A 27829-nucleotide genomic window follows, 5' to 3' on the forward strand; every position below is an offset into this window, starting at 1 on the left:
CCATGTTCGGTCGTGTTGTGTGGCACGTGGCGCCGTCCTGCTGAAACCACATGTCATCCGTATCCATATCTTCAATTTGTGGCAAAATAAAAATCGGTTAACATGCGGCCATAGCGCTCACCATTCACAATTACCGTCTCGCCGTCCTCTTTTTCAAAGAAATACGGCCCGATGACTCCACCAGACCATAATGCGCACCAAACAGTGACTTTTGGCGGATGCAATGGCCTCTCAACAATCGCGTGTGGATTTTCTGAGCCCCATATATGGAAATTTTGGGTGTTCACATAGCCACCGAGCTCGAAATGTGCCTCATCGCTGAAGAAAATTTGATGTGAAAATTGAGCATTTTGCTGCTGTTGTTCGTTCACCCAATCGACGTATGCCCGACGCATTCCATGGTCACCACGCTCTAATTTTTGTACCAGTTGGACTTTATATGGATGTAGGTGCAAGTCCAAATGCAAAATTCGCCACAATGATGTGTTTGACAAGCCCAATCGCTGAGCACGCCGTGGAATCGAAACATTCGGGTCATCCTCCACGCTGGCAGCAACAGCAGCAATATTTTCGGCCGAACGCACATTACGATGATGCACAGGTTTCACAATATCCGCTACGGATCCAGTTTAATCGAATTTACGCACTACATTAGCGATTGTGTGCCTTGTAGGCCGTCCATGACGACCAAAATCCGTCCGTAAAACAGAAAAACATTTGCCGGTTTTTCATCATTTTTATAGTATAATTTAACAAAATTAACACGTTGTGCGATGCTAAAACGATCCATATTGTAAAATGGTAGACATTCAACTAACGATATGATGCTTTGGTTGACAGCTATGTCAAACGGTTGTCAGCGCAGGGCTGTATACTTTCGGAAGCCCGAAATGGAAAACCCTGTATATCAACCTACCCTTGTGATCGTGTTTTCCATCTACAACGCAAGGCGGTGAAAGCTTCAGATCATCGCATGGGCCATGAACCATGTTTGTGGGAAAAATACCAAACACTAACCCACATTCCGGAATCCGATTGGTCTGAAAGTCGATCGGATTCCACGATTTGAACGAAATCGACTTTTGCATTCTGAAATCTGTTCGACTCAAATTTAATCGATCTATGGAAATCTGGCAAACTTGACTTGAAGAAAAATAGAAGATGTGGAGCAATTTATTCTCTATCAGATTAGCAGACCGAAAGCAACTTTACATTGTTAACATTATTATTACTTCATGTTATTTGAATACTTAGATGCCTGGTCCTAACTCAACTTTTTTTCTATATTTTTTAACTACACTTCCACTAAAACTTTATCCATAATATAAAAACAATATCAGTGACAATTATCGTACACGATTTTTACCCACTTGCAGAAAATGTGTTACTGTGTTACATACAAAACATATTTGAAAGGGTGTAGCTAATTTCCATCAATATTTTTCGTGCTTATTCCTCCCGAAAATTCGTTTCTATTTTTATAGAAATAAAACACGAAGCTCAATGTCGTCTATGTTAAATTGCCATGCATTATAACATTATCACAACTTGATTGGACTTGAGTCGAACAGATTACAGAATGAAGAATGCGATCTGTGCGAGTTATTCTGACTCGATTGTATTTCAGAATATGGGTGAGTAGTTCATCAGTAGATGGATCTGAATTTTTCGAGGCCATTACACTATCGATTTCCGTAACGATGTATTGCGTTTTGGCCTGGTAATAGCAAAGGCTGTGTCGGCGTTGCTTTTGATAGCTTCTCGCAGGTGAATTTTTTCGTCCTCATGCTGCTTCTGTGGATAGCGTCGTAGGAATCGTAGTCGTTCGCACCCTACCTTCGCGTACATGCCGACCATGAATTGTTGGCATAGTTCACGACATCGTAGAATGACGTTGCCTTAGCTGCGTTGAATCATCGTTCGCTTGTTTGTTTCATCTTTTGTAACTATATATTCGTAAATATTAATTCGAATCATTGAATCAATACACCTTTTCTCTAGCTGTTAATTTATCTGGATTGATGACAATAGCGTGATTAACATTTTGCTATTCAAGCATGTGTCATCTGAAGGATTTCAATAATTCATTACGCTTATCCGATAAGGTTTCCAGTACCTCGTCGATGCCCCTAGCTTTAGATGAATTGAGGTTATTTCCGCATATGTGAGTGAAAGTTCGATGAGGCGTACGTAGCGTCATTTGTCATTCAACAACGTAAATAAATTTGTCCTGTTGAAAAATTTAGCGACGATTATTTTTTTTTTATTTAGATATTATGTTTACAAAAATACTAGAATCGCAAAAAAATGGGACGGGGTTAAAAGGATAAAAATTTAGGGGCATATGGTTTTTTCTGAAACCAAATTTAAAAAAAATACACGAAAAAAAGTATTAAATTTATTCGGCAAAATGGATTTTTTGCATTGTGTCACCCTAATCGGTATTAAATATATGGTAATCGGTATCTTAGCTGTATGTAATATAATTTATGACCCATTCTCATGCCTAACAAACATTTTGTGCATAATTTCATCAAAATCGGTCGAGCCGTTTCGGAGGAGTTCGGCCACGAACATCGTGACACGAGATTTTTATATATAGAAGATATTACTGAACAATGTGTGTTTTATCAGACTTCAGAATGCTACGCGTAACAAGAAACGATGTTTAGTATCTGAATTCTGCGCCTGGTTCATTTAGCGCTCTCGTGTTTATGAATTTGGTACACTTCGTACCACATGAGAATACGTGTTTGTTATGAACGCGCACTGATAAAAATTAAACTCAAGTGCAGCGCAGCGTAAGTTTTCTGAACACTGGATTATTTTGAAATTTATAAATTTTTATGAAATTATATTTTATAATTCTTCTTTGTGTATAAATGTATAAAAATGTTCAAATGTTGATATTGTAATTTATAATTTATGAATTTGTTTTGCTAACGTTTCATCGTTTTTACTATAGTTGTTGTGTTCGGTGTATCGTAGCTACTCAGCATCGTGACTAAACTCTTATCTTTCTACGGTAATAACGTTTTGTTTATACAATGATTTGCCTCTAATTGGACAGACCTGTAATGCGACACGAATAATTAGAATAAATTGAGCAATTCGATCCTCTAATTGGACATTTTGGTAAACATTTTTTGTGCAAGTTTCTACAACACGATAAATTTTTAGGAGTATTTTCAAAAGTGTGTATTTTACACACTTTTCTAACAGTTATTTGTTAGATTTTTAATGATTTTCCTGTTCTAACTTATTTTTCACATTGTGTTGTGTATGTCCAATTACAGGTCACAATCGCCTCTATACGAAACTGAGTGGTGCCTCAGTATGTGCAAATCCCTGTACTCAGTACGTTATCTACCATTCATAGAGGCTCCATATTAACTCGTGGACAGGTTCACTAGACATCAATATTCGTTAAGAAAAAGTGTAAACTGGAACATTGTCGAATAAAGTATAAGATTGGTGTGATTCCTTGATTTGGTGACTGAGAGGAGACAAACAACCGCAAAGAGTTAAACGTGAAAAAAATATGCACTGAGAAAAAACTGGTATTTTTTATTAACGAAAAACAAAATTTAACTTGCTTGAGATATTGCAAATTGAATTTTGTTTTTCGTAAATAAAAAAGTACTAATACTAAAATACTTAAGTAATAATATTTTTAAAAAAACATAGTTTCGAATGTTTCAAAATTTAGAAAGTTTAAAAAAAAGCCGAAACCGAAAAACGACCGATTTTGACGCCACCACATCCGACTTTTTTGAAACCTTGTACATACGATGGCAGCAACCCAAAATCACAATTTTCTTTATCATATGAACAATTTTAATTACCACTGATTTTATTATAAGGGCCTACCCAAAATCGTTGATGGTTTTCTAAAAAAATCGTCACTCAAAATCAAGATCTGATTCTGATTAGAATGATTAGAATATTCTGTAGAAAAAAGTTGTTGGGAAATAATTCAACTATTTAGGGAAAATATTATTGTAAATACACTGTAAATGCTTCCTCATAAATTAAGTTTAAGACTAAAAGCTTTTGTATCTTTAAAGACCACCGCATTCCCCCTCGCTTTTCTATATATTTTAATATAATTTCATTAGAAAATTCAGCAAATGTTGACATAAAGTCATGTGGTGTTGGACTCTTCAAAATGGAGGTACGATTTTTTTCAATTTATGAAATTGAATTGATTTATAAATATTTCGGATTTCTTTTCACTATGTATAACTGAATCCTGTATATAATCGAGTCGAAAAAAAAATTTTTTTTCATTAAATTTTTTAAGCATATCTTTTTTGTTTTTTGAATATAAAAGAAGAATTTTAATGTTTGATTCATCCTCTTAAAGTTAGAAAACACTTTTCTCGCCCCCTCGCTTTTCTATATTTTTTAATATAATTTCATTAGATAATTCAGCAAATGTTGACATATAGTCATGTGGTGTTGGACTCTTCAAAATGGAGGTACGATTTTTTTCAATTTATGAAATTGAATTGATTTATAAATATGAAGAATGGAATCGATTCTATATGAAAAACAATACATAACTATTTATCCTAGGATTAACCATTCTCGAGAAATACATCAAATTTTCATTATATGAAATTTGTCATACCTCGAGAGCGGTTAGTCCACAGATATAACGTCATATGTAGTTTTTTATGTAAAATCGAATATAGATTCCATTTTTTATACTGCTTTTCTCAATGGTTACGGTTTCGCCAAGAATTGAAATTTCTACATTTTTTAAAAATTAATATCCCCATTTTGCAGAATTCGACACCGCCGCAATATATAATAGTTCAATGATTTTCCAGCAACTTTTCTTTGCCGTATATTTTAGTCAGACAACCTTGATTTTGTGTTACTATTAAAAAAAAAGATTAATTATTTTGGATACGCCCTTATAAAAACAGTTTTAAGTGAAATTGTTCATATGATCATGGATCATAGAAATTGTACTTTAAGGTTGCTGCCACCATATGTGAAGATTTAAAAAAAAAACCGAGAGGATCGCAGCAGTGGACAGCTGCGTGGAATTGCTCTATGGTAAGAATATATATTTAGGAAAAAACTAACAAATTACAAAACCAAACATTCCTTGACTGATGATTAATGTTTGAAATTACATTATAATTTATCATTTGTAGTTAAACCAGACTGTTAACACTAGATTCACGGATGTTGATTATATACCTATTTTTACTGAAGTGAGCCAATATGGATCACAGAAGGAAATTGAAGTTTTTGCAAAGAAAGTAGCTCTAAATCAATTAAATGAAATGTTTATCATCAAAAAAATCATGGAAAACATTTTTTACATATGAACTCTGTTTTTGAAACAGATTTTAATGAGTCAAATTGCCTCGGTCCGTAAATCTAGTGTTAATATGCAAACATTCTAAGTTTGAAAATTTAAAAAAATTACTGTCTACAAAGTTCGTCAAAAATATATTTTTTTCAAAAACTTCCTAAATGTTGTTACGTATTTTTTTTTAATTTTTTCCTTCTTTAAAAAAAACTAGTTTTTTTTCGGTGAATATTATTCTCACGGAGGTGGTGTCCAACATTCTAAGTTTGAAAATTTAAAAAAATTACTGTCTACAAAGTTCGTCAAAAATATATTTTTTCTAAAACTTTCTAAATGTTGATATATAATTTTTTTTCTTCTTTAAAAAACTATTTTTTTTTCGGTGAATATTATTCTCACGGAGGTGGTGTCCTATTGGTGAACTATTTTGAAAAATAATGTTCGAAAGACATTGCTTGTATAGAAAAACTGTCGAGGAACGAATTGGCCCTGTGAAAGAATATGCACAAAATTTTTCACCGCTCAATGCATTCTCAGAATATACACGAAAGAAGCGTAGAAAGAGCTTGCACTGACGGGCAGCAGTTAAGCAGAAGAGGAATCTTAAATAGGACAAACCTGTCAATTTGGAGAACTAAACAAAACACTCGGTCTTGAGAAATGCTATTTGAAAAGCCTCAATGTTGCTACAGTCTGGTCGGTAGCTGGATCATTGGTGGATTTTAAATTATTTACTTTTTTCTGATTAATCATACAATTTTCGGGAAATCGAGTAATGTTTTCGGTTTAAAATTGTCGTCCGGGTTAAGAAACCGGAAAATTTATATTTTTTTCACTTCAATAACATACAGGGTAATGTGGAAAATTCAAATTTTGAATACAGGGCGGACTTCATTATATACAGTCTCGGATTTCTTTTCACTATGTATAATTGAATCCTGTATATAATCGAGTCGAAAAAAAATTTTTTTTTCATTAAATTTTTTATGTATATCTTTTTTGTTTTTTGAATATAAAAGAAGAATTTTAATGTTTGATTCATCCTCTTAAAGTTAGAAAACACTTTTCTCACATGAAAACAAAAATTATCCAGAATTTTGGAAGTGAAAAACTTCAAAGTTAGTGATATTTAATGTGTTATTATTAATTTTATCCTAAAAATTCATATTAAACTTCATTGTAAAATTGAAGTTCTTTAGCCGCTTTACAATTTTTTCCTCGACACCCAACTGCTATCTTTCTTAATTTCGCTGCAATATCGATATAAACAATTTCTGGTGAAAATTCAAGTAAAATCTAAAAAAATCACGATCCCACCCCACTGTAGAAATAATAGCCTCTTAAATTTCACCTCAAGGTTGAAAGGTTACATTTTTTCTTGAAATAAATCATATTTGAAATATAAAAGTCCAAAATTGTATATAATCGAGTCCAACCTGTATATCTATTTGCTCTAGTGGTCAATGATTATAGTGTCGTTATTAAACTTGACTATCATATGGTAATGGAAATTAATAAAATCAGATTCGTCGGGTCAAAATCGTTTTTACCCTAATTTGAAACACGACAAACAAAAGCAATAATCACAAAAACTGTGTGCGGATGAATTCCAGACTCATCGAAAAGAAAATCGTTGTTCCCGAAAATGGAATACATGAAGAATAAATTTATAGATTATCCTCAGTGGATATCAATTCATGCATCGAATCAGTAGCAAAAATGAACACCTACCTATACTTCGTCCTACCATCCCAGATCTCCGCCGTCAGCTTCCGCTTGCCGAAGAACCGCCCGTGCAGCAGCTTCACCACTAGATCCGCCTCCTCCGGGTCACTCATCGTGATCTGGGCCACCCCTTCGGGGTGCCGATCGAAGAGTACGACCCGCCGACAGGTACCGCACTTGTTGCACTCCTCCCGCAGGTCGTTCTGGTACTCGAGCAGTAGATGGACCTCCCGGTCGAACAGCTCCGGCTCGAACAGATTCTTGACGATCACAATCCGCTCATGCTTCGAACGCTCGCCTCGCATCTTCTCCGGGCGCCAGTCGAATAAACTGTGGGCATAGCAAAGAGGGAGAAAAGCGCAAGGGTCATCAAAATGTGGATAAAAAACATGCTGCTTGAAATATGTTAAGTGGGTAGTTAATGGCAATAATATTTTCTTTTTTATCTGTTTGCTTCCCCGCTTGGAAATCGATTAGCATTCTGCGGAGGAATTTGCCCATCCGCAAACGCAAGTGTTAAGCGCAAACATTTATGTGTGAATTAAAAGTATCCTTACATCCGACCAAAGTGGATTGCATCATCATGAGATCATTATGCTTGAAACTAATAGACAAAGCTGGACAATGTTATGTTCTGCACTTGTCGGGGATCGAAGAGTTTCGCTTGGGCGCATCGATCAAAGCGATTACAATCGCCAACACTATCATCAGTCATCACTCGAGATCAACTTTCTTTGGAATAGTTCAACCCAAATCCCTCTTCATCTAGACTCATGGATTAAATAAAACGATACTTACGCTTCCTGCATCTTGCGCGCCTTTTCCTTCTCCTTCTTCTTCAGCTTTGGCTTCAACGCCGGGTTGTATTCGCCCTTGAGCTGGAATTCGGCCTGCTGAACACGAATTTTGTGGCCGCGCACGTCATAGTTGTCCAGAATATTAAGCGCCAGCTCCACGGATTCGATCTGGAATGGATCGAAAAAAAAGAGGAAGGGAGCGGATAATTAGCAGAGACAGAGAGAAAAATTCCGGGTGGTTTTGGATGTTATTAAGAGTGTCGGCAATGCCAATACCGTGACTGACTCTTTTTTTGTTTAATGGGAAAAGAGTTTAGAGCAGGCGCAAATTGACAGTTTTGGTGGTAAAGCTGCGCCGATCGTGCGTGACATGAGTAGCGTGTGTTGTGAACACGTGTCCAACCTTAAACAGTCAATTTGCTGGAAAATAACTGTGGTTGCATTGAGCCTCGATGATGAAAGTGCAGGTACAAAGTGGGAAACGAGATAAGTGAGTGTACTTCACGCATTACATTTTTTCGGTTCACATTATAATGTTAATCATTTAAGCCTTTTTTCCAGTAACCCTATTAAAGGGGTTCTACTCGATCAGCTCTTCGGCTAACTGCACCCTGAAATAATCGCTACATTCTTCATTTCCGCTCTTTTTCTTATGTACAACGGCATACGTACAAAAACATACCATTCCCAGACTTGTTTTGCGTTTCATTAGTTACTGTTACGATAGCGGAGTCAAATACTTGACCATATATGTGTAAAATGTCTGTAATCTATTCGGATTCAATTGGCCTTTTACATTGAATCAAGAATAACTTTTGTGTTTTTGTCAACATCGATATGTCATGCTACACAAAAATTAGAGCAACGATTCAACTTTCGGTTTCGGAAATTTAACAATTTCTCCATAAAATATTTTTTGCAGATGTAACAAAACGTATGCGCTTTTCTACTTTTAAAAAATCATACCATAATCATATTCAAGTTACGATCTCTACACTCAGGCTTGCCGTGCAACAGGTATAGATCGTAGCACTAAATGTGATTTACTAACGCTGTAATAACAATACATAAACTTAAATAATATGTCAATATAAAAGACACCTTTTGCGGACCAGGTAGAAAACATAAGTTTCTTGCATATTCTGAATCCTAAATATAGAACATGTACTGTGGAATCCGTATTCCGATACTCGGAGTATTGAATTTATGCCGTGAAATTTTTAATCTGAATTTAGTCACCATAAACCTCAAACTCGTGAAAACGAAAGTTGCGAGTCGTTCATTCCAAGAGTACGCATAGAATTTTGTACTTATGGTACAATTTGCAACGAAGTGCTCCTCTAAATTACTCCGAACTCCGAAAATGGCTAAACGTATAGATACGAAACGTTCAAAAAAGGTTTAGGGGATACACTACACTAATTATTTTTCTGCAAACATTTGTACTTACTGCAATACTTGCAAAATTACAGAAGATTTTTTTAAACATTCAAAATATATAATATTGGCTATACAGGAAACCCTGTTTTTGTGCGATTTTTTTTTTTGTGCGGTATATGAAAAGAAGCATATACAGTGACTCAAATCCGTAATAGTACTCCACCATGCAGATCTCTTTTCCCTTCTTTTGAAAATCGAAAACAAGGTTTCGGAACATTTTATTTAGATAAAGTCATAGAATCATATGAGAGTTAAAAGGTTTGCTATGTGTTTTCAGAATAATTTCTTTAAACTTTTTATTTCTCTAAAAATGGCATACATTCGCCAAAAGAAAATAATTTCAGAAAAATAAAAACAATTATTCTAAAAAACACATAGCAAAAAAAAAGAAGATCTGCATGGTTGAGTACGATTACGGGTTTGAGTCACTGTATGACGAAATTCTCGTCCATTTAGTTTTTTTTCGATGGTTTATATGTATTTCAGTGCAAAAAAAAACATATTTGCGTCTAAATTATCCGCTTCATTTCCATCCTTTCATCAAATGTTCTAAGTTGCGCATGACTTGTTGCTGTTTGAAACAAGTTTCGACATGCAACTAAAAGCACAACACAGCCATACGCAACCGAAAAGGAAAACTGTCCCATCGCAAAGCAAGGAAACAAAAGGAAATCGAACGGTGAACGGCCTGGATTTGAGTTATTTTCTTAAAGGAAACTTTTTTTATGCGGTCCCCATCTACCGCACAAATTTTTTTTTTTTCAAATTGTGTACCGAACACGATTTTTTAAAGCTACTGGTGAAGTTTTGCACGATTTTTTATGCGATTTTTTTATGCGGTCCCTATCCCCCGCACAAACAAAAGTCTTACCTGTATTGGAGTTTACAAAATTGCATTTCAATTCGCGGTGCGATTGTTATTTATTGAATTATTCATCACCAAGTACGAAGGAGTAATTTTTTCATGCAAACAGAAATATCTCTGTACTGAAAGGTCTTACAGGGACGTTATAGGGACCAAATGAAAACTGGTTAATTGATGAGGCTAATTGAATTTGCTATTTAGCTAGCTGGAAAAAAAATGTGTTAATCCACAAAATCTAAAACAGAGCAATCATTTCTTTCTCTTCCCGATATTCTTGTCCTCTACATCTACACACATCAAAAGAAAAATATGTTCATAGAATATTCCAAAACTTGAAAGTTTAAGATTCGAAATCAGGGCTCGAAATCTTCGAATTTGAAAACTGAAAATCTCTCAATAGCTCCGCTTCGACTAAGACTACTGCGGCATTCGCCGTCAATATTATTTGAATTGACTAGAAAATGAATTGACGAGCGTTGAGCAGGATGCTGACTGATCAACTATCTAGCAAATGGTTATTCAAATTGACGTGACTAATGAATACAAATCTGCCTCTCGATTCATCCTGACTTCAATTCACTCTTCTCCTCCTCCTCACACGAATCTCGTTACCTGCGTACACAGTCTTATTTTTATGCCCATATAAAACATGATTTCTGATGCAAAAAAGTAGTTACACCATCAATGGACGGTTTATTGTTTACCCACCGTAAACTCAAACCAACGAACAGGACAGTTATCACGTATGTTGTAAGGGTCCTCGCGTTAGTATTAGTAAGTAGCGTGCAGTTTGGGAGAAATTCTAAACAAAATTTTAGTTCACTTTGTCTTGGAGTTCAATTTTGTGAAAAAAAAACATACAGAAAAACGGGTTTATATCAACAAAATTCACAAATTTTTCAGTGTTTCTATATACAACTATTTTAAATTTGTGAGAAATTCGAGTACGATGCAAAAAAAAAAAATAGCTCACCTGTAGTATATGTTAAGCCACGTTTAACTCATACATCGATATAGCATACATGAGAGGGAGAAACGAAATTTTGGAGGGAATCACTTCAATATGTATTGAAACACATTTGGTGGGGAAGAATGAAATGAGAAAGTGGAGTCGTAGAGTGAGATTGCAACTAAACGCCCGAATGACTGTTGAGTCATGTTGACGGAGAAACTGCTGGAAGAAGTCAAAATTCATTTCCAATTCAATACGAAGGCGAATTTCTTCATAGTCCGCGTCCTATTCAAAACTTTGTATATTCTATTTTTATGTGTCAATTTCCTCGATTTTTTTATGTGTTTTTGTTCCTCGATTTTTTTTAGAGTGTATGTTAGGGTACTAATGAATGCATGGGAGAAAATCGACTCTAAAAGTTACCGCATACAAAATGTTCACCACCTCGAAAAAAAAACCTTATTCAAAATTTCAGCTCAATCGGACTTAAGGGAGAGTGGCGCAAAGCGATCAAAGTTTGAGTTTTTTGTGAATCGAAAAATCACCCAAGGGAGTGGAGGAAATCGGGTTTGAAAAAAAGTGCCAAATGTCTTAAAATTGCATGAAACGTCGAGACCCACAGTCATTTCGAATTTTTTTTTTTGTAATTTATTTCCAAAATTCAAAGATTTGATTTTTTTCGTTTTCAAGTTATAATTTTTAAAATCAACCGAGGGCCCGAAAAATCATTGTTTGCCTTTTCTTCCAAAAATGACTTCCCTAAAATTCATAACTTTTGAGCTACCGGACCGGTTCATATGATCGACATATAAAATTAAAGCCAATGAGCTAGTATTTTTTGAAAAAAATATTATACTTTCGAAATAATTGGATTCTAGTTGCATACATCATATCTAGTTGCATGGGACTATTGAACGAAGACTCAATCATGTTAAATTTGAAAAATCATAGCTCAAAAACGAAAAAAGATACATCTTTGATTTTTGAATAGGATGTGTAAAAAACCCTAAGCTTTCAGGAAAAAATATTTAAAAATATAGCATTCCCTATTTTTAACGAAGAAAACTATGAAAAATTAACACAATCAATAATCACAAAAATCAAATTCGAAATTTCTTGCAATTGGAATATTTTTTCAAATAATTTCACATCAATAGCATCAATTTAATATATCAATCATCTAAATCAGTCCAATTGTTCAAAAGTTTTTTTAGAAAAAGGGGGAAAATTTTGATTTTTTTTAACTATCAGGTAACTTTGAAAATTCAAAATCTAAAAACGAAAAAAAACACATCTCTGATTTTTGGGTACGTTTTGTAGAACATTATCAGCTCTCGAGAAAAAAATATAAAATAATATAACGCCCTCTAGTCCAGAGCCATGAAAAAATCAAAAAACCACACAATATTACAATAACGGAATCCATCAGGGGGTCTTTGTAGCCACTTGGTTACGCGTTCGCTTACCAAGCGATCGATCGTGAGTTCAAACTCAGGGCCCTCAATTGACCATCTTTGTGTTGTTATAGAATAACTACGTCCACGCAACCATCATCAGCGATGGAAATCGATCCACGGTCGAAATAAGATCGTTTCATCCATGCAACTGCTCTGCTCTGCAAGACACATCGAGCTGCTGTTCTATAAATAACTCAACAATGATCAATATCAACTGTCTCCGCTGTCCGGTCTGCTGAACAATGGATGAACAGAAAGAATACCCTTACGCCTAAATGGCTACTACTGTGTAATTTACCATAATGTAATGGAACAGAAAGCTTAACGCCTAAATGGCTACTACTAACGACTGTGTAATTTACAATTTATAGAAACATAAACATATGTACATGTACACGATTAAAACCCGGCTCTGTTACGGCTTAACTGCTAATGAGCCTAATAAATAAATAAATGAGATAAAAAAAAAATAACGGTATCCAAGTTTTTGGCAGGCGTAATATTTTTTCACAATAGACTAAGTAATTGGCTTCAATTTGATATATCGATCATCTGAATCGGTCCTGCAGTACAAAAGTTATGAATTTTCGAAGAAAGTCTTTTTTGTGGAAAAAGCACAAAATTGATTTTTCGGACCACCCTCAGAAACGGGTGGATATTTTTTTTTGTTTCTTATTTTTGCCAATTTAACTGAATGTATCCGTTTTGTACAATTCAATTTCAGTTTTTTTTTAATAAAAGGGGATTTGGACAAGCTTTGTAGGGAAAACTCCTATTTTAGGAAAAATTCTCAATACATTCTTTTAAATTATTTTTAAGATGTCAAGACTTAAAACAATTCTAGCTATTCATAGAATGCTGGAATGCTTAGAGTTCCTAAGATAAAATAATAAAAAATTAGAACAATATGTCTTCTTGTTATTAAGATATGTAGTTTATGTTTCGGAATATTGAGCCATTTTTACTGTTTTATAAAAGTATGTGTCAAAAGATGCATTTTCATACATAAGCGATATGCAGAAATTCCATAGAAAAAAGTTATACGATCTCCCCGGATTTCGAAATATTTGGCAGGATCGTTCTGTATCAAAAATAATTAGACTTTTTATTCAGTCATTAGACTGATCCTTTCCAAGTTACACTGATAAAAAAATGTGATTTTTCGAAAAAAAATCATAACTTCTCAACCGCTTAACTGATTTTCATCATTTATCTCACAAGTCAAAAATCTTTAGTAGTCTCTGGAGAAAAATGCCGAAACACTTCATGTCATATGAGTAAAATAAATGAAGAGGTCGGGATTTCAGTGCAATGGTGTGTAACGGCTACTTGTTTCAATATTTTTAAAATTGAGAAAAATTGCGATGTGCTCGAAGCCGTTTTGCTGCAACTTTAGAAAAATACTGTTTATAGATTCCGTTAGTCATAGTTGCTGTGACCTGATGGAGATGTATATTAATTTGCCTTGAAAGAGAAATAGTTCGTACACATTATGAATACCTTCTGTCATATGGAGAAAAAAAATCAGGAAGGGTTAGAACAGATCCAAAATTTTTTAGTCGGTTTTGTGTGGGAATTAATGCTGTTGTTCCAAATGTGATCTGCAAAGAAATTGATGGAAAATAAAAAGACATTATCACTGTTCCCACACTTTCATCCGTACCGGAAGGGGTAAAAGTCTTTTTCATATGTACTTTTTAAATTTGTTACAAAAATATGTACCATAGAAAATATTCGTGGCACAGAAAAATCAGTTTCATTAGCATGGAAAAAAACATTATTCATTTTCTACAATATGATACATTTACTCACTACAAATGCTACATTTGATGTAAATGTACATTAATATTTGCAAGCCTCGAATCGCTCATATGTTTCATAATACTTATTCATAGTCTTTCATTATTTAGATTGCATACTAACATTTATTAAAATTTTCGATCTGTCGCCACAATGTTCAGTCAAATTATTTGATCTTCAAATTGCGTTCATCGTGTCGTTGCTAAGCCAATTTCGAAGCTTATTCTTGTTCTAACTACATTCAGAAAAAAACGCTCGCCGTATGCAGAGGGGTGAGGCATAGTGATCGTTAGAAATAAAACATCGAAGCGCCGGGAATACTAAAGCATAGTAAAGATCATTACCGTCTTAGTTTTAGAAGCATATTTATTTTGATTCTGAAATATTCATTCGTTTCTTTGGGAAAAAAATCGTTTCGTTGTAAAAATGTATGAATGTTAATATTCTAGGAATAACCGTTTTCGATTCTTTTAAGCTTTACCTTATAAATTTATGTTTTTGAAACTTTGTCGGTTTAATCTGTCGATTTCGACCAGCTCAGAGTGAAGCTTCTCTTTGGATGAACTCGCGTTTTTGGACACTTAAGTACGACAAAGGTTTGTGTATTTCAGTGGCCTTTTCAATTTGTTTGTTTGTTTCAGTTTTTGTCTTGTTTCTAGATTGAGTTCGTTTCAATAAAAATCAAAGACTTGTTTTCCTTGCAGAGGAAAAAAAAGTTTACCAGTTCGTAGACTCAACCTCACCCTAGTCATATAGATTCATAAGCCGGAAGGAAAATATGTCAGATGTCACACAAATAATACGATTATCATCATGTTATTCTCAATTCGGTGTTCGGTTTCATTGGCGGATGTCGCAGTCGATGATATAAAAAAAAAACAATCCTCGCACTGCATGAATGAAGCATATTTTTGGCCCAAACAAACAAACCAGCTGCTGCTCGCTGATCTGTCCTCTGCTCACTCGCACGGGATGCACTGGCAATGTTTAAACAACGCCACACGAGAAATTCGAGAAGAAATGCCACTTCTGTCGGTGGTAAATAGTGGCGAAATGTCAACTCGAAACTAGATAGAAAAAAAGGGAAAGAAAACTCTTGCGGTGAAGCGTAGCTAGCTCAAAAGCGACACAGTGCCTCTAATGGTTGACAAATTTGCTAATCCTTCTTTGCGGGACTTGTTAACGGGTGCTGAGAAGCCCCACTTAGTGTCAACATTGTTAGCTTCGGTATGCATTTGGGAAACGCGAGTGTTGTGCAGCGATAATTATCGAACGCTCGACCTGATTCGTAAAACTGCCCCACAACAGGTTCCCCCTTCCTTTCGTGAATGTCATTCCGCTCGATTCGCACGATCTATAATCGGATTAAAACGATAGTCAATTAGCCGTGATAATGATGGAGGATACACTCAGCTCATCTCTGCTTCGCTAACACTTTCCACGCGATTAACCGGCAAATGGCTCTGAAGCTCTCCTATCCGCTCGGTCGAACGGAAGCCCGCGTTGCGTTCATAGGGGCGCACCAGATGATAACCCAGATCATAATCGCATCTCGCCGAGTGGATGACAATAATGTGATAAATGCAGCCAGCCGTCGCTCGTGCGCTTATTTATAAATAATTTCCCTCCCAACCCAATATCCAATTGAACCATCGAACGCGCCAGAATCAATTCAGCTCCCAATAAATCATCATTATTCGGTTTCTAATTCATAAACCGTTGATTTATTCCGCTGCCAGTCGGCGAACCGTGTATCCCGCCGTTTCTCTGGATTGATTTATGGCTGGTACTCCGGAAGATCAGCTTGCGCTGTCAGTTTCGTTCGATTAGCTTAAATCCGAGGCGATTGGAGTCCCGAAGGGACACTGTTGTTTCACTAAATTTCAATTTCAATTTCAATAGGTCATAAATTAATCTTTAATGGGGGGAGGAGACGCCGGCTGCTACCAAATCGCGAGCAATCGGTTTGTTTAGTCTTTCTAATGATTCGCGCCAACGATCATTGAGTTGAGCGATTGCGTTGGTGGAACAGAGGCATGGATTGAAGACGACCGGTGGATCACACTGAATTATTTGAAACCGTGCCAAGATTGTTGCAACGGTGACGTTCTTTTTTGTTTTGTTTTAAATTAGTTTGCGCGATTGGAAACTATTTCCCGCGCTCGATAATTGCCAGGATCAGAGCTCACATTACAGTGCGCGACTGCTATTCGCAGATAGCGCGTGAGCTTAAAATAAATCCCCAAATCGGCGACAGAGCGAATGGTTCGCTATCCCCGATGTTATCGTATGATATTGGAGCTAAAAATTCAATCAATTCGCCAAACCCACTTTTAATTAGTTGCTGGGCTGATTGATCGACGGTTAGATTAAACATTCTCAAATGCCAAACATGGCCCAGAAATCTCGATTTCAGTGGAAACCGGACAGAAATAGACTGGAAGCATATCCCGCTGTTCTTTCCATATAAACAAACATGATTCTTCGAAAGCGCAGCGTAGAAGGTTACCCGTTGAATTTGACACGATCAATCAAAACTTGTGTGATATCAATTTGTTGAAACAACGGTTCCCTTTCTATGCGAGTGAGCTGCGAAATAGACCTCTCTGATCTGAGCTGACCATAAAACATATGTAAATCAATACGTTCTCTCGGTCTATGCTCGGTCCATGTCGCACGCTTTTGCTTACCCACAACATTGTGCACAACGAATCGGCGAGACGCCAGGGTGAATGATGGAGTGGAAATAGCGCCCTCAATGTCATCCTGCGATATTTTTCAATCGCGCGCGAGATACGCCCGCTGGGAGCTCTTGACCTGCACTGTCCCCCAGTTGATTGACAATCGCTACCGAAAAACTACTGCCAAGATTGGTCCGATCGAAATAACATGCCGAACAGTAGCGAGTTGGGCAGCTTACGCAGAAAATGTGTCTTTTGATCTATATTTTTATGATTTATTTATTGCCTCTCGTATCTTATCGGGAGAACTTGGTCGTGAAATAGAAGACAATGTTTGTTTGGTTGTTCGGAATGTACTGTTGTTTTCTCACATCAGAGAACCTATTGTATAGTTGTACATAACTAATTTCATACTTTTACTTGGTAAGCTATTAATGATGGACAGTAACATTGCACAATGGTCCAGGAGATGCATTTATGTGGAAATTAGCATTTAGAGCTCGACAGTTATTCTCTAGACAAAAACTGTCTTCGACAAAGTTGTTACATATGATAGAGCGCTCATTTTCATGTTGCCAAAAATAGGATGACAACATTTTCGATGAAATAAAAAATCTAACTTTCTTATCTCTATAGATAGAGGTAAACATAGTTCAACAATGTTGTAGTTCCTGTTATTTAAAACATCTTTGTAGAACAAAGTTTTTCTCTATCTCTTGAAATAACCAATGTAGTGCCTTCTTCATTATTTGCGTTGGGGTCACCATTAAAGAAAACTGTTTTTTCTGCTCTAACTTTTATATTTCAAATTCTACATACAAACTAACTCCTCCGAAAGACTTTTAGAACATACTGATATAAATCATTCCTCAATTGATAGTTGAAAGAGCCGGACGCTTATTGTTCGCGTCTCTGCTACAAATCGAAGCTGGTGAAGTTTTTTTTCCCCCTCCGCCAAAGTGCCTTTGGTTTTTTTTTTCTTTGACCGTTCGTGGCAAGATAAGTGCCGTTAATACCCGGAACAGCGAGGAAGCAGCACCTCTCCGGCAACGCCGGACTGGCGATCTGTGAATTGGTTCCAGCGGCATCGATTTCATCATAGAGAAGTATAATCAACAACAACTTTTGCCGTCACGCTATTGTGTTTACCTCGTAGCGTGCGGCGTTGTATAGCTTTGAATAGGGGTGTTCAAGGTTGTTCGGACACCGCAAATTAGTATTTTGTTTTTTTTTTTTGGAAGAATTTTTTTTTTTTTTGAGATATATATATATTTATATATTTTTCTTAAATTTAAGTTAATTATTAGTCTAAGTTAGTTTTAAGTTGAGTTTTTGAGCGCGCGTGCGTGTGTGTGTGTGTGTGTTTTTTTTCATAGACGGTTGTGCACCGTTTGCGCAACCGTTATGACATCTACCGATGCCATTGTTGCGCGGACGCGCTATTATCAATCGACCTCAAAGGAACCATGGGTTGTTTTCTTTCGGCCCAAGGGAAAATCGTTGAGAACTCTTGATATTTCAAGAGATTTGCTGCGTCAATTTTCGGGCGTCTCGATACATAAAGAGAGACCGGATAAACTGCGTGTAGAAGCACTGACTTTTGATGTGGCCAACAAGATTGTTGACCACGAAGTTTTTAACAGGGAATATCACATCTACATCCCTTCTCGAGAGGTGGAGATAGAAGGCGTAGTAACCGACGCGAGTCTGAGTGTCGATGAATTGAAAAAAGCTTCGGGTTCTTTCAAAAACTCGATGATAGGTAATCTTGTAAAGATCCTGGATGTTAGAAACCTGCATTCAGCATCTTTGGAAGAAAACAAAAAAGTTTATAAGCCCTCGCACTCTTTTCGGATTACTTTCGCAGGTTCTGTTCTCCCAAACTATGTGAAAGTAGAAAATATTTTTTTCCCAGTGCGCCTGTTTGTACCACGGGTTTATAATTGTACCAACTGTAAAAAGTTGGGACACTCGTTTAGCCACTGCGGCAACAAATTTCGTTGCGGTAAATGTGGCGAGAAACATAGTGAGGATTCTTGCACACAAACAGTGGAAAAATGTATCCACTGTGGCGAGAATCCTCACCCTCTACAGGAGTGCCCGAGGTACAAACAGCACTCCGATAAAGTGAAGCGTTCTATCGCTGGACGCTCCAAGCGGACTTATGCTGAAATGCTAAAGACCGCATCAGCCGCTCAAGATGAAAATGAATTTTCGGTTTTGTCATCGCAAGAATCGGACTCTGATTCTGATGAGGGTCATACTACGGCTGCACCAGAATCTTCAATAAAGGATGAATCATCAAAAAGAAAGCTCTCTTCACCAACGGTGCACCGTAAGAAACCTAAAGTGACCCTCGGAAGATTGTCTAATTCCAAGGGTAATAGTAATAAAAAAACGAATCCGAAGGCTCCTTCTCAGCCAGTTCCTGGTTGCAGCAAGGATTTTACGTCATTACCCAGAGAAGAGAGAAATAAAAACGCTGCTCCTCGAACTTCTCGTAGAAAATTCGCGTCTAATCGAGGATTGATAGCTTTTTCGGACATTGTGGACTTCATACTAAACACGTTAAAAATTCAAGACCCCCTCAGAAGCTTTATTTCTGCCTTGCTTCCATCTTTAAAGTCTTATCTTAAGCAATTGACTGCTTCATGGCCCCTCCTTGCATCAATCATATCATTCGATGGATAATTCCCCTAGCGTAGTAGAAGATATGATCAATGTGCTACAATGGAACTGCCGTAGTCTAGTGCCAAAACTAGATTCGTTCAAATTTTTACTTCAAAATTATGATTGTGATATATTTGCCCTCTCTGAAACATGGCTTTCTTCTGACACTGAACTCAACTTCCACGATTTTAACATTATTCGCCTGGATAGAAATGATTCTTATGGAGGAGTACTTTTGGGGATCAAAAAGTGCTACTCTTTCTATAAAATTCCTCTCCCAGCTCTATCAGACGTCGAAATTGTCGCGTGTCAAATAACTGCAAAGAATAAAGAACTTTGCATAGCTTCAGTATACGTTCCTCCAAATACTAACATTAGCCGTAGTCATCTTTGGAATCTAGTCTCGATTCTCTCATCCCCAGTTCTAATTCTGGGTGATATGAACTCTCATGGTACTGGGTGGGGTGATCCTTATGATGACGCCAGAGCGGCTATTTTTTACGATTTCAACTTGACTATCTTGAACACTGGTGAAGCGACACGAATTCCAAAACCTCCGGCTCGAGAAAGTCGTCTCGACCTTTCTTTTTGCTCAAGCTCGTTATCATTAGATTGCCAGTGGAAGGTCATCAATGATCCCCATGGTAGCGATCACTTGCCAATCAGTATATCAATCAAGTGTAGCCCGCAATCCACTGAACCATCTCGAGTTCCATTTGATCTAACAAGGAACATCGACTGGCAAAAATTTGCAACGGCGGTAACAATTGGTGTCGAATCAATAGATATACTTCCACCATTGGAAGAATATCGATTCTTTGTCGATTTGATGTATAAAAGCTCACTGGAAGCACAAAAAAGAAAAGTTCCAAGTGCTCCGTTTAAAAGAAAACCAGCCACTCCTGGCTGGGACGATGAATGCACAAAATTGTATTTGAAAAAATCTGATGCTTTCAAAGCTTTTCGTAGACATGGAACATCCACACACTTCGAGGAATATTCAAAGCTTGAAATACAGCTGAAACAATTAATTAAAGCAAAAAAACGCGGTTACTGGCGCAATTTCATTGAAGGTCTTTCTCGTGAAACCTCAATACGTACCTTGTGGAGGGTAGCTCGCAACATGCGTAACCGCTCATCTACCAACGAGAGTGAAGAATACTCCAACCGATGGATATTCGATTTCGCGAAAAAGGTCTGTCCAGACTCAGTTCCAGCCCAACATACTCTTCGAGAAACGTCTCCGAGCAGTGGACCTCTGGACGGACCATTCTCAATGCTAGAATTTTCTATGGCTCTTCTTTCATCGAACAACTCTTCACCCGGAAGCGATATGATTAAATTCGTTCTTCTAAAAAATCTTCCCGATATCGCGAAAAGACGCTTGCTAGACTTATTCAATACCCTACTAGAAAACAACATTGTGCCACCCGAATGGAGACAGGTCAAAGTAATAGCAATTCAAAAGCCTGGCAAACCAGCGTCTGACCATAACTCATACCGTCCGATTGTTATGCTCTCGTGCATTAGAAAATTGTTGGAGAAAATGATCCTTCGAAGACTCGATCAATGGATCAAGTACACAATTTGGGTTTCGCAAGAGCAAAGGAACAAACGATTGTCTAGCGTTGCTTTCTACAGATATTCAACAGGCCTTTGCGCACAAGGAGCAATTGGCTTCAGTATTCTTGGATATTAAGGGAGCTTTTGATTCGGTTACCATAGAAATTATGTCAGACAATCTGGACAGATGTGGACTTCCTGGAATTTTGAATAACTTTTTGTACAATTTGTTGTCAGAAAAGCGAATTAACTTCACCCTTGGACAACTGACAACTTCCAGAAATAGTTATATGGGTCTACCCCAAGGCTCATGTCTGAGCCCCCTTCTTTATAATTTTTATGTGAAAGATATTGACAGTTGTTTGGCAGAACAATGCACGCTTAGACAGCTTGCAGATGATGGTGTGGTTTCCGTCAGAGGTCTCCATGCCGAAAATTTGCAAAGACCATTGCAAAATTCCTTAGATAACTTGTCTTCTTGGGCAAGGAACTTAGGGATCGAATTCTCGCCGCAGAAAACCGAACTGGTAGTGTTTACTCGAAAGCGGTTCCCAGCCCAATTGCAACTTAAGCTTTTGGGCAGAAGCATTACCCAATCATTGACTTTCAAGTACCTTGGTGTCTGGTTTGATTCAAAATGCACTTGGAATACCCACATTACGTATTTGAAGCAAAAATGTCAAAAGAGGGTCAACTTCCTCCGCTCGATTTGCGGCACGTGGTGGGGAGCTAATCCGGGAGATCTCATAACACTTTATAAAACAACTATTCTATCCATTCTGGAGTATGGCCCTTTCTGCTTTCTCTCAGCAGCTAAAAGTCACCTTCTAAAACTGGAACGAATTCAATATCATTGTCTGCGTATAGCTCTTGGCTCAACGCATAACATGAGTCTCGAGGTTCTGGCAGGAGTAACTCCTCTACAGAACCGATTCTGGGAACTTCTCTCAGAATACTGGTGAAATGCGGAGTCACGAACACACTTTTGATTGAAAACTTTGAAAAAATTCTTCATCTAAATATACAATCTCGGTTTATGAGAATTTACCACCACTATATTTCGTCAGATATTTGTCTTCCATCGTTTACTCCAGACCGTGCTCACTTCACCATCAGCAGTTCCTCAATTGAATACGATCTGTCGATGAAACAAGCAATACTTGGGATTTCAGATCAGCTTCGACCAACTTTCATTCCCCGTATTTTTAACCGAAAGTACCAAAAAGTCAATTGCATGAAAAGATACTTCACTGATGGGTCTCGCCTCAATGGATCCACTGGCTTCGGTGTTTTCAATGAAAATTCAAGCGCCTTCCGTAAACTGCAGGAACCTTGTTCCGTTTATGTTGCTGAGCTGGCAGCAATCGACTTCGCATTGGGGATGATCTCCAACAAGCCTGCAGACCATTACTTCATTTTCTCGGATAGTCTCAGTTCGCTTTTAATTAACTTTGTATAACAAAGCTTTTTTCTATCTTTTGATATAATCGATTTAGCGCTTTTTTCCTAAGTAGCATTAGGGTGACCATGAACAAGCGGGTTTTTTGCTCTAACTTTTATATTTCAAATTCTACATCAAAATTGTTTTCGTACGACTTTTAGAGCCTATCAAGACCAACATTTTGCGGTGCAGAACTTGTCAATATCTTAATCCTAATCAAAGTTATTGATGGTTTTTCACCAAAAACTCATGTTTTTAATTTTAATTTACTCAAACAAGAAAAATAACATAGTTTTGAAAATCACACATTATGTAGAGTGAACTCTGTTCTTTCAAATGCCGCCAATAAACTTTGTTTATGTTTACCCCAGAAAGAATGGCAAGCAATTGAAGAGAGCGGAAGAAATATCAATAACTTTGAGTGAAATTGAGATATTGACAAGTTCTGCATCGCAAAATGTTTGAAAAAGACGCTATATCGGTTATTTCAAGAGATAGAAAAAAACTTTGTTCTAGAATAATGTTTTAAATAACTGGGACTACAACATTGTCAAACTATATTTACCTCTATCTATAGAGATAAGAAAGTTAGATTTTTTATTTCATCGAAAATGTTGTCATCCTATTTTTGGCAACATGAAAATGAGCGCTCTATCATATGTAACAACTTTGTCGAAGACAGTTTTTGTCTAGAGGATAACTGTTGAGCTCTGAATGCTAGTTTCCACTTAAATGCATCTCCTGGATCATTGTGCATTGATGGCACATTTTACATGTTATTAATATCAAAACGATGAAAGTACTGTACAGTGATAATTTATTCTATATTCTTTATGATTCTAGTTTCTAGAAGCAATCTTAATTCGTTCTAGAAACTTTTCCTTGAAACTTATGTTTTCATATTTTTGAAATTGATGCTCATTGTACAGTTTGTTGATATATTGCCAATTATTTCCATGATGACTATGAGAAATGAAAAAAAAGCCATTTGATGAAGGTGAATTATATATTTTGAGTAGCATTCGGCCGAGGAAAAACTAATAATATAAAGCTTTGTAATATGTTGGGAGACCATCGTCTTCGAATAATCACTTTATCATACAGAATTGAATGTAGAGATTTTTTTCAGTTTATGGACAAAAACTACAATCTCGCGGTCCCATTTTCTTATGAAAATAGGAAAAATAATCTAAAAATCTAGCAATCCAAAAATCTAAAAATCTAAAGATCTAAAGATCTAAAAATCTAGAAATCTAAACATCTAAGATTCAATAAAACAAAAGATCTAAACATCTAAATATCAAAAATTTTGTAAATCTAAAATCTGGAAAAAAAAACGAAAATCGAAGATAAACGAAATTTAAAAAATTGAAAACATAAAAAATCGAACAAATTAAAATAATCAAAAATCGAAAAACTTGAAACAACTTAAAGACTTAGAATATAAAATCTATCATAAAAATAATAAAATCTAATAATCGAATTAAAAAAAAAGAAAAATTAAAGAATATTAATTAAGAAAGATCTAAAAAATTAAAATCGAAAAATCGCAAAATCGTGAAAATTGCGATAAAACTTGAATTGTAAAATTGTTAAATTGAAAACAAATCTTAAAATTTACAAATTGTAAAATCAAAAAATTAAAAATCAAAAACCGATGATATCAAAAAATTGAAAACAAACAATTGTAAACAATTATTCAATCAGTGGATTTCGGCGAGATATGGAAGCCTCATATCAACAGCCCCGCAGTGTATAGTCCAACTATGGACATTCAAACAATAGGTATAATCTTACGTCGAAAAACGCAACATGTGCTGTGTATCGATAGAATAGGAATACTCTTACGGCTAAATGGCTACTGTGTAATATACAACATTAGACAAAAATGTACACGAATTAATTCGGCTCTGATACTGCTGAATTGCTAAATGAGTCTAGTAAAATAAACAGATGGGATAAAAAAAATCAATAAATAAAAAAGGGAAAAACAGAAAAAAATAATAAAATTAAAGTCGTAAATTTCTAAAATCAAAAAAACCAAAAAAAAAAATTAAACAAAATGAAAAAAGAAAATTCAAGAAATTTGAAAATGGAAAAATCCAAATACAGGTCGGACTCGATTATCCGGAGTATTGATTTTTTTGTCACTCCGGATAATCGAGTCAAAACAATTTTTTTTCTTTATTTTTTTTTTGAATGTATTTTTCGTTTTTATTTAAATAAAAGAGGAATTTGATTTTTGTTTCATCCCCTTAAAGTCAGAAAACACCTTTCTCACATGAAAAAAATAATTTATCCAGATTCACTCAGGAGGTGATAAACGAGTATATTTGATGAAAAAAATTCTCCTACGCATATGTTCGAATTTCAACAATGACAGAGTTACAGAACTTTTTTTTTGTTTCGGACTCTGTTGCTTCAAACTGGCTTTACATTAAAAAGTACGCTACGGAAGACGATTCTGATGCTTTCATTTGTAAGGTGAGAAAACTTAGTACAGGATATAGTAGTGGAACAACTGAATTACTGAATTTTAATAACATTTTGGAAGTGAAACACTTAAAAGTTGATAATTTTTAATGTGTTATTATTCATTTTATCCTAAAAATTTATATTAAACTTGATTGTTTCTATCAATTAAAATGAATTTCTTTAACCGCTCCACAATTTGTGCTCTGACGCACAACTTCTATCTTTCTTAATTTGACTGCAATATCGATATAAACAATTCCTGGTGAAAATTCAAGCAAAATCTTCAAAAATCACGATTGTTACCCCACTGTACATGTAATAGCCACTTAAACTTCACCATAACGTTGAAAGGTTACATTTCTTCATTTATTTAATGAGCCATATTAGAAATATAAAAAAAATATGTTTTTCCAATCTGAATATAATCGAGTCCAAAATTGAATATAATCGAGTCCATAATTGTATATAATCGAATCACATATAATCGAGTCTGTTTATAATCGAGTCCGACCTGTACTGTGTTCTATTAGTCAAATCATTTCATTTGATACCAATATTGAGGGAATTGCAAAAAAAACATAGTCGACCATTTTGTGGTGGCGACCTTTTCGAATTTATGTTGTACATAGTGTAGTGTATTCCCCAAATCAAACCATTCAGCCATTTTTTTGCGGCGGCCAAATTTAATTTTTCATAATCATGGAATACCCAGTTTTATAATGACAGTAGAATTAAATGTATGTTCCAAATTTCAGATCAATCATTCAACAGGAACGGGGTCAATTTTTTATTAGTGTGGGACTACCCAACAAACATTCAAACATACATAGAAACAGGTCAACCTGGGCTTTTGATGGGGTTCTGAGAAAATATGATATCCGCCATTTTGAATTGGCCGCCATCTTGGATTTGCATTTTTCATAAATACCTGCATTCTACTAATCAAGCCCTTTCTTTTGATACCCATGTTAGCTATTCAATATAGAATTATTATGCAATGTATTCAAAATTTCCGAAAATCAAAAATAAAATACTCCGGATAATCAGAAAAAAGAAAAAGAAAAAACAGAAACACCAACCAAATATGCTTAAATCATGAAATCGAAAACTTGAAAAATCGAAGATCAAAATTAAAAAGTTTCTTCATTATCTTTAACTAAAAGTTTTAAAAACAAAAAAATCTACAATTCAAAAATTCAACTATACAATAATTCAAAAATTCAAAAGTCCAAGAATTCAAAAATCCGGAAATTCCAATTTTCAAATTTCATGACATAAAATCTGAAATTCGAAATTAACAACCTTGTTCAACGGAACATAAAAATTAACAGGATGCTAATGCAAATAAAAATACATACACTGGGTGAATAATTCATTCAATTCTTGCCAGTAATACGAAAAGTTATAAACAATGCTTGAATATGATATAATTTTCAGAAAGAAATAGCAGACGTTGAAAATATTTTGATTATATTTGCTATGATACTCGCGAAGAAGCAACTAATCGTTTGGCTCACACAAAAATCTGAAGAATATCTAAAAGCATGCGAAGAGTTGAAAACAAACATTGTAAGATTTCAGATCATGATACTTAGTTAAAATTTTATGAATGTGAAATTTATAAGAAGCTATGTTTTTAACTAGTTGTCATTTTTACTGACAGGAATAGGAGAAAAATACTGAACATCTTCAGCAAAGGTTTTCGAAAAAAATAGAATCGTAGTCCTAAGTTCAAAGTTCTATATATGTTTTACGATCTCCAAAGTGGCGTAACCTTTAGGAAAAATTCGTTCCGAAATCTCGCAATTCTTGCCAAAAGGTTCACAAACTCAATTCATCATCAAATGACATTCAATCACCTACTAACAGCTCAACTCTAGGACTGCATTCATTAAATTCATCACACACATACCCGAGTTGGTTTGACGAGGGCCACAAACGAGTGGATAAACTGATGGATTTATAACACTTTAATGCAGCCTCCGGTAGACTGCTGCCTCGCTCTACCACTTCCTCCGACAATACCACGGCTTCGATGTTCGAAGACAAATTAGGCCTTTCTAAAATTGGCTCGCGCCCAACCTGGCGCACGAAATAAAACACTTTGAAGTGGTAAATAATGATCGGTTTGCGTAGCGTTGGCACAAAACCGCCACGAACCCCACGGCCCTCTCCCCCCTTTGGGCCGAGGAACGATAATGGATAGGAGTAGCAACAACCACAACAAAAAAAGGCAACAACAAACTTAATCGCAATCGAATTAGGACAAATTGGAAATTCATTGGTGATTTAATTTTGCCGGTGACCGGAATAAATCGCCACAGTAAACAACTGCAACAGAAACAACCGCTTAGAAAAAGTGTAGTAGGCTAGAAATATTTGGCGCGGGAAAAACATCATGTGCCTCACATTTCTATTATAAATTTATTCTCTTGTTCTCGTTTTTCGAAATTTATTCTGAGGACAATGTAATGGGGACGAAGTCCCCATTTGGCGAGGATAAGGAATCGAGGCGGCCCATGCCGCCAAGATGACGCAATCCGAGTCCACCGCCGACCCGCCGTCGGAAGCGGCGGTGTCTCGCACGCAAACCTGGGATCCACTGATTGCCCGGTTAGTTTGAAACATAGGATA

General features: G+C 36.0%; 2 protein-coding genes across 12 annotated transcripts in view; one reads left to right on the forward strand and one right to left on the reverse strand.

Annotated features, from left to right (window-relative positions):
* Positions 1-27829, forward strand: part of LOC129764515 (uncharacterized) — a 312433-nt gene that overhangs the window by 159717 nt on the left and 124887 nt on the right. The window lies entirely within an intron of this gene.
* LOC129764514 (HIV Tat-specific factor 1 homolog) overlaps positions 1-27829 on the reverse strand; it is a 214582-nt gene that overhangs the window by 1810 nt on the left and 184943 nt on the right. The window contains exons 3-4 of the mRNA XM_055763671.1: positions 7853-8019; positions 7061-7384 (exon numbers count right to left, since the gene is read on the reverse strand). Of these exons, the coding sequence (XP_055619646.1) occupies positions 7061-7384; positions 7853-8019 (491 nt within the window). The remainder of the gene's footprint in view (positions 1-7060; positions 7385-7852; positions 8020-27829) is intronic.

Source organism: Toxorhynchites rutilus, chromosome 2, assembly GCF_029784135.1.
Source record: "Toxorhynchites rutilus septentrionalis strain SRP chromosome 2, ASM2978413v1, whole genome shotgun sequence".
NCBI lineage: Eukaryota > Metazoa > Arthropoda > Insecta > Diptera > Culicidae > Toxorhynchites > Toxorhynchites rutilus.